This window comes from Manacus vitellinus, unplaced genomic scaffold (genome assembly GCF_001715985.3).
Source record: "Manacus vitellinus isolate BGI_N305 unplaced genomic scaffold, ASM171598v3 scaffold_25_pilon, whole genome shotgun sequence".
NCBI lineage: Eukaryota > Metazoa > Chordata > Aves > Passeriformes > Pipridae > Manacus > Manacus vitellinus.
Window position 1 is genome coordinate 8,559,129 of NW_021939882.1, and position 20,958 is coordinate 8,580,086.

The window sequence follows — 20,958 nt, forward strand, 5'->3', positions numbered from 1 at the left end:
AGTCTGGCTGCAAAGAGTGCTGTCTCTCCGAAGCCCAGGAGCTTTACCCAGGATTTTTCCAATTGTATCTGTCATTCTGGATGATTGGTGAAATTGCCTGAACCCTCCAGATACTGCAGTGCTGCTGGAAAAGTCAGGACACTGGCTGAGCTCAACAGGGAGGTGAATAGATTTGGATAAAACCTAGTGAGCAACACTGCCACAGACACACATCAGCAACTGGTGCCTGAAGGGTGGGATATGGGCTATGCTAATTGTACCTATCTTCCCTTTCCCTTTCAGACAGCTTTCAGTAAGAGCAGAACCCAGAGCTGACAAACATCCTGCATCCCAGCAGCTCTGGCTCCTTTACCTGAGCAGTCACAGAGGCTGTAGGCAGCCCCTGTGTTTCCTGTTATGGGTTGGCAATGTTCTTTCATTTCAGATAAAACAAAGATGTAATTTAAACTATTTCCTCAGTTCTACAAATAATTCTGTTCGAAAGAAGGAAATTATTCTCCTTGATTTGTTTTTACCTCAGTTTTCAGAAAAACCCCCGATGTATAAAAGACACAGAAATCAGCCAAAAAACCCCAAAAGGGCATTTTCAGAACGCAGCAATGGCAAAATACATTGTGTTGGTTTCCCTAACCTCAATTTTTACTACAGCTATTCAAGTGAATCCCTTCTCAATGGCTTATTGATTGCAAGTTTGATTATTCTGTTGAAGTCTAACACCCATAGACTCAATTTTGCAATATCAATGGGAATACTTAAAAGCCACACACTCTGCAGGATAAATGGATTGGTACAGTGCTGTTATCTATTTACCAGCCCCCAGCTGCACTCACACACACTGGCTCTGCAGGTGGCCAGCAGCATTTCCAGCAGAAGAAAGATCCATTTCTCTACTGGCAATCACACTTTACAATCTAAACCACACACATTATTTAAATAATCGTTCAAAGAATGCTATGGAGTAAAAAAAAAAAAAAAAATCCTGCTGGATAATTACACCTATGTCTGTGTTTAATAAGAAAACACAAGTTTCATGACGTGAAGAGCCACCTCCTGCCAGCACTGGTGGCACCCTGGAGCTCCTGCCCATGATCCTGCCAGTTGTTGGAGGTGGCACTTTCCCACCAGCTCCCACTCTTTGGGGCTTTCTCCCCAAAGAACAACCCCAACAGCACTGTTTCAACCATGGCTTATCTACAGCACACACATTCATCACTCATTTTAAAGGAAGAGCAGCAGCAAAGATTGTTATCAGCACAGCCTTGCCCCTTCCTGAGTGAGCAATCTCTATTTCTGTCCTCATCAGACACCACTGGGGCCCTCTGGCCTCGCAGCTCAGGTGGTCCATGGCTTATCTCACTTTTAAGCTTACTCAGACCACCAAGGGCAGCACTGCACGTTGCTAAAAGCCCCATAAAAGGTATACATTCAACAGCAAAAACATTTTTGTGAGCATGAAAAGTCAGACATGGAGTCATCATCAATGTGGCAGCGAAAATCAGAGTACAGGCCTTTGAGAATGCAGCTAATTGATAGAATGTCCTGATTCATCAGGCACCATTCTGGCAACTGGAAACTTAGGTGGCTTTCTGCTGGCTGGCCCACTGGTTTTATCTGAAGGCTGGCATGAGCACAGGAACCCCAGAAAACTGTTTGTAATGTCTGTCCCTACCCAGGGAACATTATAAAGCCGTCAGCTTACATTTGAAAAAAATGGGTGGGTTTTTCACTTTATTGATGCACTCTTCCACACAGGATTTTTTGAAAATCTACATCAAACAAGGAAAAACAAATGCTGAGAGGGCAGATTTAGGGCAATTTATCAAGGTCTGGGAAATAGCTTCCAGATGGATTGAGCTGTTTGGTGCTGGCTGGTGAGAAGGAAGCAAGGTATTGTTATTGAATTAGCATGAATCTCTGGTGGAGAACTGCGTGGTAGAGTGCTCCTTTCATATGGTTTGCATTTGGGCCTGTCATACTTCATTTTTATTCAAAAACCTGTGGTAAAGACACACGGTTCTTTTCTATTTTTTTTCTTTTTGCTTATTAAATTTCCCCCAGTTCTCCCTGAGCTGTTATCCAGGCAGGATTTTTAAACCCTGCTCCAAGTGCCATGCCCAGGTCTGTTTGCTCCGTGCCACGCTTGGCTGAGGGCTCGGTGCTTACCAGCTCACAAGTGCTTTTGGGTTTTTCATTCCCACACTGATGTCACCTGAGAAAGCGTGTGAGAGAGGAGAAAAGCTGGATGCTCTTTGAGATGTCTGAACTGAGTCACTTCAAGTGTTTATCAAAACCCTTTCCAAGGAAAACGATGCATCCTGAGGTTTAATGTGCAGTACAACGTGCTGATATCACCAGAGGGTTATTCTTGATAATTTATCCTCCCTTCATAAATATAAACTTAATAAACTTCTAGCAGTATAAATGAATCTGTACTAGAGAATTTGTGAATAAGAAATACTGTAAAAAAAAACCAAAACCAACCACCACCAAACAAAAATCTAAGAACAAAAAAAGAAGATGCTCATAACTAACAAATTTTCACTTTGAATAGCTTGGGTACCTGTTCCATGATATGTGCCCTACAGAGTAAGACGTACACAAAGATTCATGTATTTTCCTGCTATTTCTGAAATAGTTTACTTTTCAAATTCCCATCTGAATTCAACATAATTTATGTTAAATATCAAATTAAAATGGTCGTTCTTCTGTTAACCCGAGGAGATAAACAGATTGTTATCAAGTAGTGTCAGTAAATGAATTTTTGACAATATGGTCTTTTAAGATCCCAGAAAAGTTGCTGGTTGATATGCCAATGGGTAGAATGACTTTTAATGACAGGAAATTTCCAATGGTTTTTTCAATTATTTAGGGGAACTGTTATTATTCTTGAGTACTAGGTGTGGGGGCCAAGAAAAAATGAGCTTTACATCTTCCCTTTTTCCAATGTTTCAAGGATCTACCACAATTACTCTGGGATGTATCCCAGGCAAACAGAGAAGGGAAATGGTGATATCATCAGGACCGATTAATTCCTAAATCCTACCTCAAATGTAACACATGGATACTTGTGCTTACTTCCCACATGTATGTCTGGTTTTTGCCCTTCTTTTTTTTTCCAAAGTAATAATTCTTATTACTTTATGTTTTATGAGCATCTGCTTTAACTGACCAAGACTGTAGGAAATATCCAAAGAGGCAAATAAAATCCCAGTCTGCAGGATGCAGCCTACTTCTTTGCCCATAACATCCAAACCCTCCAGGCTGTGAACAGATCATATGCCTCATTTATTACTTATACTTAATCCTTCAGCTACTGGCTCCTGAGTTAGATTTCCAGCTATATCACCTCTGAGGCAGTGTCTTGGTACCCTCAAGCTGTCACGACGCAGTGTGAACCAGGGGAGCTGTACATCAGTGCTGAAGGGCCTGCATTACTCAGTGACATGATTTCCCCATTTTCCAGTGTTATCAGTAAGCTGGCACTGCATGCCCACAATGCCTGGCATCCACAGCATTCACAAGTGCAGACCCCTCTGTGGACATCAGTGCTCCAAAGACAGGGACAGCTGAGTCAGGGGTTGTGTCTGATCAGTGATCACCTTTCTCTTAGTCAGTCTGTGTAAGATGGATGTCAACTAGCAGGTACCAACATTCTGTCACCCAGACCAGACTGGCACTTAATTCTTATCTGAATTGCCTCCTCTTTGGCCTGGAAGCCTATAAAGTGGTTATCCTGTTGCTGGCAGAAGAAAAGAAACTAAAAGGAAGATAAACCCAACTTGCCATTTTGTATGGATGTCTACACTACACAATCAGACAATGCCCAAGGTTGGAAGCGACCTCTGGAGAGTGTACAGTCCAACCAACCTGCTCAAAACAGGGTCAGCTAAAACAAATTGCTCAGGATGATTTGTGTGGTCACAGCATAAAGCAATGCAATTCCAGTAGCATGGGATAAAATTTGTAGTGGGGCAGAGCTGAAAAGTCACACACAATGTGCCCGAGTAAGGGATTTTTTGAGCCCAGTTGCCTGTAAAATTGACATGGTGCATAATTAAACTTGACATGGTACAACAATTAAAAGACCAGCAGGGAAGGGGAAATGCTCTGGCTTTTCATGTAGCTCATTTGTGGTCATACCTTGAAACCAAAAGGGCAAGTGCATTGATAAAGCTCCACTGGGTCACTGCTGCACGTCCCGTTGTTCCTACACGGGTTGGAGAGGCAGGGGTTGCACTTGGACACAACACTGAGATCTGCTGGCTCTGGAAAGGCAGACACAATGCATTAATGGAGAACTGGAGTACAAAACTGACACTTCCCATGCACACACAGACATTTCTTCCTAAGCAATATTCACCCTGTGCTGGCACAAACACACAAACACAGCAGCCTGGGATTCCCAGGGATCAGAGAGGCTTTAAGTGCTTAAATCAAGTGCTAGGGAAGTCTCAATGATGCTTATATTGTGAAGATGCAAACATACACTCTGAAAAAAACACTCTGGGAACCTCCAGAGACTGGTTTATATATATATATATATATATATGTATATTTGGTTTTCAGCAATTTTTCCTTCTCTCAGTGCTGGAAATCCTGCAACAGCAACCCCCAGGGAACTGTAACCTGACATTTCTATGGCTGATAACAAGAATGAAAGTGCAGATGCAACAGCATAAATAAAAAACATGCACAAGAAAGATTTAGTTAGAGGCTTATGGGAATATTTAGGTGCAAAGTGTTCTACCATTCTTAATTTTTAACTTAAGCTAAAAACTTATTTTCTTCCTATTCTGCCCAGAAGAATGATCATCAGCATTCAGCTATCTTGGCAAAATGCAAAAAAAGCCAAATATGCAAAGATGTAAATGTATTCAAGTAAATACACATGGCCATATTTAAATCATTTAACAAACCTCATATATGTAACAGAAATCTTCCAGACAAACAGTGATGTTTGTGAGTGAGTAGGAAAACAAACACAGACCAAAACAATACCGAGTACATTTGGGGTCCCAAATCAATCATTATTTTATTGTTGAGATTTTACAGAGAGCTAATTTAGACAGTTATATTCATAGCTAAAGAATGGTGATTTTTTTTTTTAAATGGCAGCCTTTCAAATATTAAAGAGTATTAACTCATTGGCTTTTACATGTAAAAAAGAAAACCTAGCACTTTAAAAGGGCTTAAATGATACCAAATTATATTAAAATAATTTTGTTTAGCTTTTAAGGAAATATGCTTTAAAATAGTTTAAAATAGGTCCTGTACTCATCAGAAGTGGGCATAAAGCTTCTGGTATTATATGGTAAGTAGTGAGAAGTAGTAAATTATGAAACATCCTGAAAGTGAAGAAAAGAAGTTTATATTTGATGACCTGATGTTTGGGAGAAGGTGGAGCTCCAGAGGGTTTCCAAAACTAGGGGTGAGAAAGCCCTTCCAGTCAGGGATTTGCTTTGAATCATCCTGCATGAGCTATAAACCTTCTCTGTTTACTCTGAACACTTGCAGAGCACCAACAGGCGTAAGAACATGGCAGAAATGGGGACCAAGGGGTCTCAGCTGAAGAGCACCTGCCAGGTAAGGGCTGTGTCCTGGTCCTGCACTGATGGTGGTGCCTTCAGGGCACTCAGTAATGAGTTAAAAATACACAAGAAGTAACAAATCCCCAAAAAATAAATATAATAAACAACTGTTTGTCATCCTCTGCTGTCTTTGTGTTCATGTCTAACTAAATGCCACACTTTGTACCTTGGAGCTGGGGAAATCACACCTGAATTTCTGGCCCTGACAGGGGCTGGAATACAACTTATCTGAGCTACTTGTGTCCTGATGGTAAAATATACAAAGAACAAACCAAGGTAGCTCCTTGGAGAGCTCATGAGCCAGGCAGCAGTGCTGCTCTTCCAGATTTAGAGGTCAGTAAGCAAGAATTTGTTCTATTATTTATTTATTTCATAATACACACGCGTACATTTTCCATTTATTCCTGTAGCATAGATCAAAGCTAATCAATGTAGGAGCTAATAAGAACAGTGTTAGTTCCTAGCAGTTAAGTAGTTCATTAGTTTGCCCTTGTGGATTTGATTTATAAATCCATATAGCAAAATGCCCTCAGCCCAGCACATTCCTTTCCTCTACTGCATAGCTGGGAGGGCAAGTTAATAAAAAACAGAGCTGAGTTTGCATGACTTGCACATTACACACTTTTATTTTCTTGGCTCTGCTGAGACATAACCTCCTGCTCAGTCACAGGCTAAAAACATACTTTTAACAAGAATAAGTTAAACTACTTTCTTTTTTTTTTAATGTAAAAGTTCCTAGAGGTCACAGAGGACACCTGTGCATGACCCTTACACTGCATCTCAAAGTACCCAGCTCAGGATGGGCCAACTCCTGCCACAGTGACTCAGGGATATGGAGGGTTCAGCACTCCCTAAAAGTCCAGAACTGGAGCTCCACGTGCACCCAGACAGAACAGCATGAGTCTTAAACATGCACATGGGAAATGGGTGCAGTAAGACTACTAAATCATGCACTGTTTTTCAAAATGTTTGTATTGTGACGAGCAAAGGTGAATTTTTCTAGGGCTTGGAGCTTCTTGGACTCTACTGCCACTTATCCACACCATCAACAGTTTCTTCTTGCCCAAAGACCAGCTCCAAATCAACACTTTTTTCTCCTTTTCTATTCGGATAAAGCAAGCCATGGAGATAGTAGAAAATCCCATTTTGGGATATCAGAAAGTCCAGCAGCTTTCTAGTGGACCAAAACAATATTTACATAAAAAGCATACAGCTACTTTTAATATCCTGGATAACAGACTTATCTCTAGACTAAGAACTGCTTGTTTAGTTTTGGGAGAGAGTGAACATAACTATTGATATATCTTGGTTTCAGAATGAAGAAAGCATCTAGCTTCTCTTTCTGAATTAATTTACAGATCCTGTTTAATACATAAATGCAATTATTTTCTGTGGTTCACTTCATGGGAACAATGCATTATTTGGTATTTTTAGTACTTAGGGTGTATTTGTACTTCAGGTCTGAGAGACCATTGTAAAGGCTGTAGTTTGATAATTACAGTCAGAGTTCTGATAGTTCTGAGACTGAAATTTCAAAGTAATTAAATTATAAGGTTACAGTTATTAAAGATATATCTGAAAGGACATAAAATTCAGCTCAGCCTTGGGAACCTGTGTTCTAAACCCACCTCAACACCATTATTTGTTTGTTCAGCAGTTTAATCCCAGCATCTATAAAATCACCCTGCCAAGCAGTACTGTAAATGTGCATGGCACTCTGAGACACATAAAAACTGGCTTTATGCCCTCATTTCCATTTCTAAGAGAGGCCACTGAGCCATCTTTTCCACTATAAATACACCTCCACCTTCAAGTACTTGCTGGTAACCTAAGCAAACCTCCTAAACTTTTTGTTTTACAATGAGAACACAGAGGTATGTCCAAATCTTCATTCACTAATGAGATACTTTATCTATAAAACAGTGTGCTCCTTTTTAGTTGTCTGACTGCTCTCTAGTGCAGCACACTCCTATCACTGAGTACCCTAATGGTTCATAGCTGCACCTCAACCCTCTCCTGAATGAATGTACGCCCCATTCAAACATGACAAGTTTTCCATAATCTACAGCTGATGAGAACAGTTTGCAGATGTGAAAATTAAAATGTGCTTTTGCTAAACACTTTCTAGAAGAATTCTCAGTTTCTCAATTTTCAAGTGCATGTATGTGATAAATAGAACGCTCTATATTTTTAAATAACTTATTTTACCCAAGTTTTCTGGGGTAGGCCATAGGCCAAAACCGATCTATTTGCTCCAGTAAGTTCTAACACCTTATGTGCTAATGTGCCACTGTATAATCTGGTGTGAGCAACAGGAATACATATATATGTTGTGAGGTTCCCTGGCTTTCCTTCCAGTGGAGGAACTGGAAGAAACTCTAACTGCTCTAACTGCACCATGTGGAAATGCAAAATGGAAGGAACGCGATGGCTCAGAAAGCCAAAGTCAAACCCGCCGCGCCCTCAGACGCACCCTGAACCCCAAGAGTACAAAGATGAAGCCGTGTGTGTGTGAGGGAAGGCAGCAGGACAGGGCAGGGAGCTCTGGGATGGCTCCTACCTTTGCACTGGAAGTGGTGGGTGGGGGTGGTGAGCAGCAGCCTGTCCACCATGGCCTCGGGGCCGCTGCAGCGGGCGATGCCGGGCTCCTTGTAGCCCGCCTTCACCCACTCCGAGAGCCAGCGCAGGTGGCAGTCGCAGTGCAGGGGGTTGGTGCCCAGGGCCCTGGGGGGGGAGAACAATCAGCAGAGGTTATTTGGCAAAGACAACAGCCCTGACCTCACTGAGCCACGTTTCGTCCTACGTTCCTATTCCCAAAGACTTCCAAGTCTTGGGGAAGTGAGTGTTCTCATCACTGGGTAGGGGAGCTGTAAAAATGCCTAACGAGAAATCCCTTTTTTAAACAGCTGTGCTCCAGCAATGCCACCAGACACTGCTTTCATAAAATTTATCACTTTGGTTCCCTTTACTTAATTCTTTGTCCTTCCTGAGCATATTCAAGCAGTGAGTTGTGTAATTCAGTTTGGATCTGATGACTCAGGTTAGTGACTCCTCTCCAGATGAAATACACACACACACAGAGGATAACTCAGTTTTCAGAACTGCAACCTGGTGTCTGCTAAGTTTATTTATGGCTTTGAAAACACATTTGCTGCTTAACCCATCATTTGAGTTAGGTCATATAGCTGAAGAAGATATGTTTATATAGTGAAATGATAATTCTCAGAACTTCTTTATTTTTATGGACATCTATCCGAAAGAAAACAAACCTTTTAACCTTAAATTCAGGTGCTGCCTTGACTCATTTATATTTCTCTTTCTCTTAAAGAAAGTGTCTTTTCAGGCAATCAGTCAATTACAAACAGAGTCCAGACTTCAAAAAAGTCAGTTTAAAACCAACTGATTTTTGAAAGTGTGAAGAAATGCATGTTGAAAGTCTGAATTTATTTTGCTCAAAGCAAACGTAAGACTTTAGCTGTAAAAACACCTGAATTGCCATGGGAAGAAAATGAACTAAATAAAGATTAGCACAGGCAACAGATAGTAAAGAAACCAGTAATTCAAACTGGGTTTTAGACTTTAAAATTTCTGCATATGCTATAAACTATTTTTAAGGTGGTACTTTAAACTCAAGCTTCTTTCAAATAAAAACATATCAGGCAGGATATTAAGATAGAAACCTCAGTAAATTTGTTGATACATTTCTACTGGAGTGACTAATGAACCCACTGTGCCCTAGACAGATTCATAATGAGAGTTCAGAGGTTCAAACCCTGTCTGGGCCTCATTCATCAAAATTAAATGTGTACTGCAGCACAGCATTAAAAAATATCCATCCACTCCTCCTGGAAATCCATTGCTTGCAATGGAAAAAAACTACTGGGTTGACTTTTTGACCCTGTAACTGTGATCAACTGGCTCACTTGTCCAAGGTCAAATAAAATGCAGCAGTGAAAGCTGGATTGAGAAATTAACTTTAGCATTAAGCAACTGCCATATATAAAATGAGAGTGGGAAGACAACTGAAAGCTAGTTACCATGTCAATTAATATTTATAAACTACATTAGAAATAGAACTGCTCTACAGACACTAGAAATTATTACCAATAACACTGTTGACAACTGCAGAAATTATTGTATGTATCCTCCTGTTCTTCTGGTTGTACTTTGTGCTTTGCTGGGGTTTTTTTTGGCTTTTTTTTGGCTGTTTTTTTGGTGTTTTTTTGTTTCTTTTTTTCATTTATAGAAACTCCAGTGAATTTTTGTATTTTCATTCATGAGTTCTAATATATTCTCTCAATTTCTTTGCACATTACAGCAAATGATTTCCAGAAGGTAAAAATATCTTGTGCTGTAGTGAAACACCATCAGCAGCATTTTCAAAATGCTAGGCAGGTTATTTCTGTTCAGACACGTATTTTGTTTCGATGCAACTCAGTGAAGTCCATTAAAATAAATCCATTCACAGTAAGAAACAAAGAAGGGGACGGGTTATTTTTATAGGTAATTAATGTAAATTTGAGTAAAGACGAGATGATTCAACAGGACTAGGAATCTGAGCTGTTCACAGGAAATATGCTGGAAATACCTGCTGTACCCAGCACCTGTTAAAAAGGGTTTGTGGAATCCCTGGATTACCAGGGGGTCAGTTTATGTGTGGGCAGTGTTTGGGACACTGGGTATTGAAGAGCTGTGAGTGGTGAGGACAAGTGCAGGAACTGACCTAACTCAGAAGGTCTCAGTTCCACCCCAACGGATTTTGGGTCGATATTAAATAATATTACACTTGATCCTCCAGGAGTGCTGTTTTTATTATGGACTAAAAAAGTTAGTAGAGTTGTGGCTTAAATAGACAATTGCGTGGTTCAAGTAAATAAAGCAATAAATAGTAAGCAAAAGCAGTGTGTGTATAGCACATACAAACCTTTGTTATAATATTTGCATTACAGATGGTTACAGTGTAAAGGAAATGTGGTGAACATTTTCTTTAAAGAGCTATGGAGAAAGCGAGGGAAGTATCCAGATTTTGTTCTTCCAGTTACAGATCAACTTAAAGCTGTTATGAAAGACTCTGACTAAAACCAAAAGTTTTGTCTGTGCAACACAAATGCCTCTTTGCAATTCTAAAGGTTAATTGTCCTGACACAGGAGGCCCAGGCTCAAAACCCTGGTAACTCACCTCTCTCCTGCCAGAGCACCTATCCCACCCTTGCACACACAGCTGGAACATTTAGGATAAAATTTTCTTCTCCCCTGCTTTAAGAGGTCAATGAATAGCAACTCCTTGGATAATTTTCAAACTGACTCCAAGTGTATGCTCTTTCCTTGAAGACCTATATATGAGGAAGGGCTCAAAATGCATTTATTTTCAATTATGTATGACTTAGTTTGAGTAAGCACAGCTTTCTCTGGCATGTGAAGAACAAATTCGTCGTCGTTGCTAAAAGTTTCAGGATCCTCTTTAAGAAACCAGAGAGCACAATTGCACTGTAAAATTCAACTGTTCAACTGTGCAAATTACACCCCAGACAGGTCTTATTTATTTTATGGATCCTATTTATTACTGTTCATTTGAGCTTTGTGTATTTTACATTTCTGGCAGCACATATATCCAAACAGATAGACTGCAGAGATTGTGTTGGGCCAAAGGGGGTTTTATCACTCCCTAAGGTGACCAGTTTACCCAGGAAAACTGTGTCTGCACTTCATTTAAAGTGAACCCCGAGGGAAATCCAAACAAATGGGGCACGATATGTTTATCTCTTATTCTAAAAATACCCCCAGAAGCCAGATTCCCAATATGGAAGGTGTTATTGCACTTCCAAAAGGAGGTGCAGGGCTTCAGCTCAGTCTAAACAACACACAAAATGACTTGACTATACTGGGAATGAGAAAAACAAATACACTTTGTGTAAAACAAATTATATCAAGGTGTAAGCTGGAAATGAAGAGGGTTATTTCTCAGCTCAAGTTGCCCAGATTGCTCACATGATTTCTGTCCCTACCAATCTGAGATATTTTTATTTTTCATTGCCCAGAGAGAAACAGAGGCAGAAACTGCCACACAGAAAGACACAGTCTGAGGATATACCTTCTATACAGAAAATATGTCCATTCAAACTGAATCTTGTGTTCAGGGAACTGTTCTGGAGGGCATGTTGGAGGTTGCAAAGAGATAACAGATAGATATAAACCTATGTTAAATGCACACATAGCTGTTTTTATGTCTCAGTGTGTGTGTGTCCATCAGCAGCAGAGCAGAAAACATCCACATCAACCTGTGAAACTGGTCACTTCCCACAGGGACCAAGAGCTGCCCAACCCTCTGATAACTTGAGGACACTGATAAAGAAACATGTTACACAAAATCACCTCTCCTTTACATGTATTGTTGAATAATGAGAAGTATCACACACCATCTCACTGAAAAAGCACTGTCTGGTCACTTTTTTGGCACCAACTGCAACACTTCAGGTTTAGTTTGTAGCCATTGCAGCTATTTGTCTGTACAGTTCTTTCATCAACTGAACTGCATTTAAAAATATCCTGGAACTCCACCAGGACAAGAGTAACTTCCTGAAATGTCTAATAATTTTTGCAAATTATGGAATGAAGTATTAATGCTGTGAAATGACCAATTTCCACGTGATTAAATAGATGTGTCTGAAGTAGTGATTCATCAACAAGTTCCTATACTGACAACATTCCAGTATGCAAAACATATGACACTTATTAAGGGAAGAATTCACATTTGCTTAATATTTGCTCTTTGTGGGAGGTTTCCTGTCTCACTCTCAGACCATAACACACTCTGCATTTCACATCAACAATGCTGAAAGAAAACCTTAAACACAAAGCCCACAGAGAAGGAAACTGTCACACTTGCTCATTTGGTTTTCCTTAAGAAAATATTTTTGTAACTAATAACAACACGTTCTAGTATTTTTTTGTTTCTTTTGAACAGATGCACTATGAATATCCAGAGCACAATATGAAAAGTGAGCAGGAAAACCAGAAGAGCTACACAGTCCTACACTGGTAATAATATGCAGTGTTTTATAAATCTGAAGCCATCAATCAAACAGATGAACCCAAGCAGAAGTACTTACAGATGGGACAGGGATACCAGGTCATTGAAGGAACCTTCAGGAACACTGGAAATATCGTTTCCATGGAGTGTCCTAGAAGAGAGAGAAGCAGGAAGGTAGCAAACCACAGTATTTTGTCTGCTCCCTGCTCCCTTTACTACACAAGTAAACGGATTAATGCTTAAAAAGGGTATTTAATTTTGTTTCTTCGAGAGTTTTTATGAGCTTCACAACTCTTGAGTTTCCACACTTTATGCATTATTACTTCTACTTCTAGATGCTGGCATTTAAAACAATGGTACAATCAGAATCACTGGTGACTGCGGCTGTAAATTAAAGAGGTGACATACTATTTATGCCATTAAAAGTGTATTGATGACAAGCAGACCCCCACATACAGACCTGTGTTCTCTTATGGAATCCCATTAGCCAGAAACACGGCAAAAACAGAACAGGGAAAATAAGAACTGTGAAAGTTAAATTAAATATTGACTTCAGAGAGATCCTAGGAGAGAGCAAGGGTCCCCGAAGGCAAATATGACTGTGCTCTCTCGTTCTAGTTTCCCATTCTTACAGTAGGAAATACTTCTATGTGTGGTGTTTTTAAAACCCATTTGACAAGTACATTTGTGCTACCAAGGAAAGTACTTGAAATTAGTTGTTTTAGGACATTATTCACCCTGTGCAAAGAAACTAACATTTTTCTAGCAGGGTTTTCAGGACCCTTGTGAAAGAGTTCTCCCCTGTTTCCAGGGCAATTTAAGTATCCACTTTATCTCTTTTCTAAGAAATACATTTATGTGTGGGTTACATAAGGAAGCATAAATGGGAATTACTGTCACTGCTCCAGACATGGCAGAGGAGGCTGGAAAACAGAAGGCTGCTATGTGTCAGTTTTGTAGCAGCTCTTGCCCTGGAGTAATTTATTTTCTAACTTACCCGCTAATTTGTTGACAATGCAATCACACTTTCTATTTCTGTGAGTGTGCATATTCTTGAAACACTAAGTTTATTTAGAACAACCCAGATCTAGACCCACAGAAAAACACAACAGCCCCAAATGAAAACAAAAGCATCTCTTTTTGCAGCCTTCCTTCCCTAACACCACTATAAGCTGCACCAGGATCTCCATGATGCCTTATAACTGTTACGAATTCTACCTTTACACCCTGCCTTATGTCAGTACACACAGCAAGGAAAGCCAAATTTGCCAGGGGAAGATCCCCCTTGTCCTGTCTCCCTGGGTCTGTGACCTATGTGAGCACAAGCAATGTCACCACAATCACGTTTCACAGCTCATTGCAGCTGCATTTTCTATCTCACTGTGCTGCAAAGCTTTTCTACAGAGCATAAACCCACAAAAACTGCAGCAGAGTTATCCTGCTGGCACCTCTCTCCAGTTCTCACTGCCAGTATGCCAAAAGCTTCCCCTCCCAACATCCTGATTCTGAAATTTTCTTTTAAGCACACCTTGGTTTTGGCTATTAGTAATAACTTGACATATAAAAGGATGGATCTCCAAGCAATTAATCTGACCAGGAACAGGAAGGATTTGAGCTCCCACACAGTAACTCCAGATAAAACATACTCTCTAATTCTCTACAGAATGACCAACTGACTGAGACAAACCCCACGGCTATTAAATAAGGAGTGTTTTTGTTGGTATGAGGATGCAAAATATTCCTTCCTTCAGACTTCAGTAATGTGAGCACATTTAAATAAGCAGCCATTCCTAATTTCTGATCTTTTAAACAGCTTAAAGATCTGCAAGATGATTCTCTGTGAACAGACAGCAGAATTTAGTATTTCTCTTCGTGTTGTATTAGTTGTGTTTATTCTGTGAAGGTTTTCTTTCCTAGGTGTACTGGAAACTCTTCCAAGAGAAGCTGAAGAATGACATAACCATTTATCAGCAAGAAGATAATCCCAGCAAAAATAAAAAAAAACATTTAAAATGACTGGCTTTATTACATATCTCAAACACATGGATGCAAATGCCTGCATTTTAGTAAAAAAATTACAGCAACATCATCACCCAGGCAGCTAAAACGAAATGACAAATGCTAACAAACTTAAAACTCACAATAATAAACAATGGCAAGATAATTCAATAGTGCAATAAAATCTTTTTCCTCTTGAATCACCAACAGGAGCTCATTTTTATATCAAAAATCCTTATAAGCAAATGGCCAAATAAAATCTTTAACACTAGGACAGTTAAAGCCCACACACTGATGTGTGTGTTCTCCCCCAAAAGCAGAACTTCTAGCAATCCTCTTGTCTAAACACTGGTAAGCAGCAGGGGTGTGGATTTAAGGTGATGTGGATCTCATCTGGAGGACAGAGTAACAAAACACACTAATTCCTGAAGTCAAAACTTAATCTCACTAACTTATTCCTTTGTCTTCAGGGAGGGAAATGAATTCAGCATATCCTTTAGGGCTGGAGTTTTTTGGTTGTTTTTCTTTCACTAACCCTTCCCACGTCCTGCCTGCCAGCCCATTGTCCACAGCATTGGGTTACTGCAGACACAGAGGGGATGTGTTTTCAGTGAAGACAAACGTGGCCAAAGGCTTGGCCGAGCTCACAGAGCCACATCCCACCGGGGGCAAACACCGACAGTGAACCCTGAGGGATGCCAAACCCTGCAGGACCCGGCACAGCTCAGATGTCAGGGACAGTGGGAAGCCTCAGTGTCACTGCTCCATGCTCACAACTGCAGAGCTTTTACAGGTCATCTGGATAAGCACAAGATCAGTGTTTACAGAGCCATAGTGCTGTCTACTCTCTTATATGGATCTGAATCATGGGTCATCTACCACCACCACCTGCGACTCCTCGAACGCTTCCATCAGTGCTGCCTCCGAACAATCCTAAACATCCACTGGTCAGATTATGTGACCAATACTTCTGTTCTAGAGCAAGCACCTTAAACCATCTTGTCTGGGAGATGCTCTATGCTGATGACACCCACATAGAAGCAGCTCTGCAGCGTTTAACATCCTGCTTTGCAGATGCTGCTGAGCTCTTTGGGCTGGAAGTCAGCTTAAAAAAGACAGAAATTCTCTATCAACCTGCACCTCAGGAAGTCTTCCATCATCCCCATATCACCATTGGCCAATCAGTGCTCAGTTCAGTCCAGTACTTTAATTACCTAGGCAGCCTCATCTCCTCGGATGGTAAGATTGATGGGGAGATAGACAACAGGTTAGCAAAGGCATACAGTGCTTTTGGAAAGCTTCATAAGAGAGTTTGGCAAAATAAACACTTGAACAAAAGTACAAAGATCAGTGTTTACAGAGCCACAGTGCTGTCTACTCTCTTATATGGATCCAAATCATGGGTCATTTACCACCACCACCCGTGACTCCTGGAACGCTTCCATCAACGCTGCCTCCGTACAATCCTAAACATCCCCTGGTCAGATGATGTGACCAATACATCTGTTCTAGAACAAGCAGCAGTCACAAGGCCATGTTGCTGAGAACACAGTTGCGTCTCCAGGATGAAGGACCACTGCCTCCTTAAGATCTTGCCACCAGCTGCCACAAGAGAGGAGCCCCAAAGAGGAGATACAAGGACTCCCTGAAACAACATCTCAGCCTTGGCCATATTGATCACCATAACTGGTCTACTCTGGCCTCCAACTGGGAGGTCTGGAGACACACCATCTATAACACTGCTGATGCCTTTGAGAACACAGCAGGATCACCCTCAAGGAGAAAAGGCAATGCAGAAAGAATCGTGTCTTGCAGAATACACCATCTAAGGAGTCTTTCTGCTGTGCCTTTTGCAACTGGACATGTCTATCTTCTATTGGCCTTTTTAGCCACCAACGTGCTTCATTCATGAAGCCCAGCCATGATGATGGATAAGTGCAAGTAGCCATTCTGTGACGCAAAATAATAATAATAATAATAATAATAATAATAATAATAATAATAAACCAGCCAAATATTTGCATTAGGTCAGATCAGTGCAGCATCCAGCAATGAAAGTGTACTGCAAAAACCAGTTCCAATGGTTTGCCCAAAAAGTATTAGTGGGAGCTTTATCATCACATGTATTACTGTTTGATTGAGCTTTGAACTGCAGTAAATATCCATCAGTTTTCAGCAAAAGTAGAATATCTCATCTTAGTAGAATATCCAGTAGCTCATTTTATCCTTTTTCCCCCCCCTAAATATAATATGGAAAATTATTTAGTGACCTGAGAAAGTATTTTGATTTCTGGTCTTTGCCTCTTAACTGAATCACATATAAAAATATGTGATTACACAATAAAAATAATCTTTAAAATAATCTGTTCAGGTCTTCCAGGAAGTTACAATATTTAGAATTTGTCTCAATCTCATCTTTCTTAATCTGTTTACATTTAATTCCTGAGAAGACTAGCTTTGGACAAATGAACTGAAAAACAAACCCACAATTTTTCACTGTAATAGTTTTGGCACAAAAACTTCCTGATATCAACTTCTGCTTATTAAAAGAATTCTCCAGACTCTGTGTCGTGTGGTCCCCAGCACACTCGGGCTGCCATTGTGGATAAACCATGTGAAGACTGAGATTAAAGGTCTGATTGTGTAAACACTGATAGATATTAAGGCTTAAACACAAACATGTTGACTCTGCAGTTTTCTCAACTGGGATTGTGCTGAAAAGTGTAAGAGAGGGAGGACAGGATGAAATATCTGTCAAAGACCAATTGCATCATACATGTATGATTATTCTGATTTTCAAAGACATATTTAATGTATTTACTATAGAGGCAAAAAGTAAAGAGAACATAACTTGGCAGACAGAAGTCTGCATGAGAAGGGTCTGCTACCTTCAAAGGCATGCACAGCCAAAGGTAATGAGATCCCAGCATTCTTTGTATTACAAAAAATGTGGAAATTGTTTTGCTGATGTTTTCTCTTTTTAAGTTCCCCCGAGAGCGTGGATAATAAATAACTGACAATAACAGATTTCATACTGTCGCTTGGAAACCACTTTCTCTTTGGAGAATTGATTTTTAGTAACAACACTGATGACACGTGGCAGAAGTTGTAGCTGATACCAGAGTTTTGTGGGCCATAATAAATCAAATCAATCTGGAGGCTTCCAAATGCAGGGAGCAGAGGCAGAGGTTCCCACTTAGGCTTCATTTCACTGCTCTGTGCAAGACAGTGGGGGGGTTTCTCCCTTGAAGGAGGAAGACATTTTTTCAGTTTGACTAGCAAATCATTTAAAAAAGCCAAAAGATAACAGTTGCTATTAAAATACTGCCCTTTGTTTCTGTCCATATGTGGCCTGCAAGGACAGAAGTGAAAAGACAAATTGTAGCTATTGGAAAGAGGGAGGCATGGTTTATCTACACTGTAATTCGGGGCAGAGAGCCCCACACTAGCTTTAATCAAGCTAGCTTGCACATCAGAAGCGGGCCAGAAGACAGCTCCATATGGAATAATTTATTTGGCCATGAAACAGAGTATATTAATCTGTGGCTGAATTTCAGGTCTCATGTAACAGCTCAAATGTGACCATCCTGGTGCGCTAGAAATCAGGCTCCCAAGCCAAACTTAAAGCAACAAATCCAACTCACGTATCTTTCTTGTTTTTACTAATGAAAACTGGGAATCCAGAGCTGCCTCGTAATTTAGGAGGCTGAAACTCAGATATCTGTTTTACCACTGAAACCACAGTGAAAGGTCTCGGCCAAGCAACGCTGCCACAGTCACAGGGCTGCCCGTGCCGACCCTCTGATTCCACATTTATGGAGTCACTGCACAGCACCCATTGCTCTTTTAATTAACACATGCTTCTGCATGTGAATGACATCTCACTTTTTCAAAAAAAAAAAACAAAAAAACAGGAAATATTAATGTGAAGTTTCAAAGTGCTCAGGACATACTCTTCAACTCCTCATGTCCTGACCTTTCAGGGTTCAAAGCCTGTTCTCCTTCAGCACACTGAGTAATTTCAGCACAGATAAGCTATTTAATTTATTCCCTTGAGTTACTGTGCAAGTTGTGGTGACCCACTCGTGTTTCTGGGCTGTGAGAAAGAAGGAAGGTGGCTTCTCCACCTTGTCCTTACAGCTTCACATGGGGCATGTCCACCAAAGCAACTGAGTAAACCCAGTCTGGGGTTTGTTTCTGATGGCAAGAGAGAGGCAGCAAATACAACATGGAAGCAGGAATCAGTTCAGTAGATGCCTAAGGAAAGCTGGGAAGGGGCTGCTTGCCGAAAGGAACAGGCCCACACTCTAGAGACAATATAAAGATGACTTCCAGAAGAGATTGTAAGCAAATTGTTCAATCCAGAAAGCTGCTGAAAGCAGCTACATTGGAAAGAAAGAGTGCAGAAAAGGACCTCCCAAGAAATAACCCACACGTGGATATCTCTGAGTGTGCCACAGTCAATATGAGGTGAAATTGCATTCACAACTCAAAAATATTTCAGACAGGCATCTCAACACCACTGGTGCCCAGCCACTGACTTACTCAGTGTTTTAGTGTGGGGGCTTCTAACTTCCCCTCAGATTGCATTCTTTTATGTAAAAGCCTGCCTGCATAAATCTCAATCAATAGGAAATATTCTGAAAATGCCCAGGTTTTCCATGAAGACGCTCTTGCTGAAGCATCCAATGCAAACTTACACTCTGAAAGATGATCAAGTTTTTACAGACAAAGAGAAAAGCCTTTTCCTGTGGGGCAGTAAAACACTGTTCAAGCAGAAGAGACAAGACTCATTGTAGTCTTTTGGAGGCCTGTTTTCATGATAGTTCCTGCCCCTGAACTATCACAGAAAAGTAATTCATCCTGCAAATATGCAAATTGCTTCACTAAAAGTTTAGCACTTACCTGCCCTAGTCATTACTGGACACACTGCACCCAAGTGCAAGTACACTGGAGCTCACTGTGTGAAAGTATTCATGAATACTGGATCAAGTGAAAGCCACCTGCTCATTAAAACCCTCCCTGCCATCAAGTGCATCCTAATAAGCTGCAGTTCAGCTCCTGGGAGGATTGGAACTTACAGCACTCGCAGGGACCGGAGCCCGTTGAAGGCGTGGACGGGGATGCAGCGAAGTCTGTTGTAACTCAGGATGCTGGAGAAGGAGAGAGAGCAGAGTTACAACACTGCATGTCTTTGATCATTTCACTTCCAATTCAACCCCAGAGAAGCATGGAAAGCCACACGTATAACTAACAAGATATACACTAATTGCTCAACACCTACGATGGTGTCTGAAAAGCAATTAATACTGATACAAAACTTCAGGCCACTTACAGGGTTGATAACTGGGTCATGTTGCTGAAGGTGTGATTGGCCAACACACTGATGCTGTTGTTGCTCAAATCACTGAGGAAACACAAAGAGAAAATATCATTTGCATGTATGAATTGAGATATAAGGCTTTTTTAAAGGATTACATAATATATGAACAGTAAAATGCTTGAAGCAATTGAAAAGTCACATTTTATCAACTGTTGTATTTTTTAACCAACTCTGAATAAGGTCTAAAGAAAAACAGATCAGACTCCCCTGAAAAGCCTCAGATTCAGAATATTAAGACTTATTTCCAGCATATAACATTCAATGAAGAAGGATAAATCAATAAAGGATGCAAGCAGCACTGAATATTTACTGTCCCCACTTGCTTTGCAATCTATTCCAGGCACACAATTTCCATATGCTCTTCACACTGACAGCTACTAGAACAAAATTTCATTTTTCATTTTAAAAAGTCCTTTTAGGTTCAACCAGAACATTTTGTTTTGTTGTTGGTCTGCCTTAAAAAAAAGAAAAAAATTAGAGATGTTGCCAAATAAAAAGCTCTCTTAAAATAGAGGATTCCAGTTTTTCCTCCATGTTGTTTTTGTCTGAGGTTGTTCTGCCAGTTTTGACTTGAGTACCTGCACAGCTGATTCCAACAGCATTTGAAAATTTCTGATAAATGGTTTGGGCAGGGAATTTCACTCCTCTGTATTTCAGGCAGCACTTTACTGAACACAGTCTAGCTGCGCCTCTGTCTCCGTGACACTTCATAGCACAAACAGCTATGCAAATTATCACTGCCTTAGCATTATAAATACTGCCTCACCTAGCACAAATTAATGCATCTCCTCTGTTAATGACCTTTACAGCTTTGCACAGATAAATCTGCCAAGTGAACCTGCAGCAGCCTGGGTGAGTTCAGTCCTCTCGCAGGGGCTGTGAGCTCCTGCAGAGCAAGGGGCTTCTCAGGCACCTCACTCTTTATGAACACTTACTGGCAGCAGTGGCCACTGTGAAAT

At 40.6% G+C, this 20,958-nt stretch overlaps 1 protein-coding gene across 1 annotated transcript in view; it reads right to left on the minus strand.

Annotated features, from left to right (window-relative positions):
- Nucleotides 1–20,958, minus strand: part of SLIT3 (slit guidance ligand 3) — a 475,112-nt gene that overhangs the window by 64,683 nt on the left and 389,471 nt on the right. The window contains exons 22-26 of the mRNA XM_008928306.3: nucleotides 19,952–20,023; nucleotides 19,698–19,769; nucleotides 12,698–12,769; nucleotides 8,149–8,312; nucleotides 4,141–4,265 (exon numbers count right to left, since the gene is read on the minus strand). Coding sequence (XP_008926554.3) covers nucleotides 4,141–4,265; nucleotides 8,149–8,312; nucleotides 12,698–12,769; nucleotides 19,698–19,769; nucleotides 19,952–20,023 — 505 coding nt within the window. The remainder of the gene's footprint in view (nucleotides 1–4,140; nucleotides 4,266–8,148; nucleotides 8,313–12,697; nucleotides 12,770–19,697; nucleotides 19,770–19,951; nucleotides 20,024–20,958) is intronic.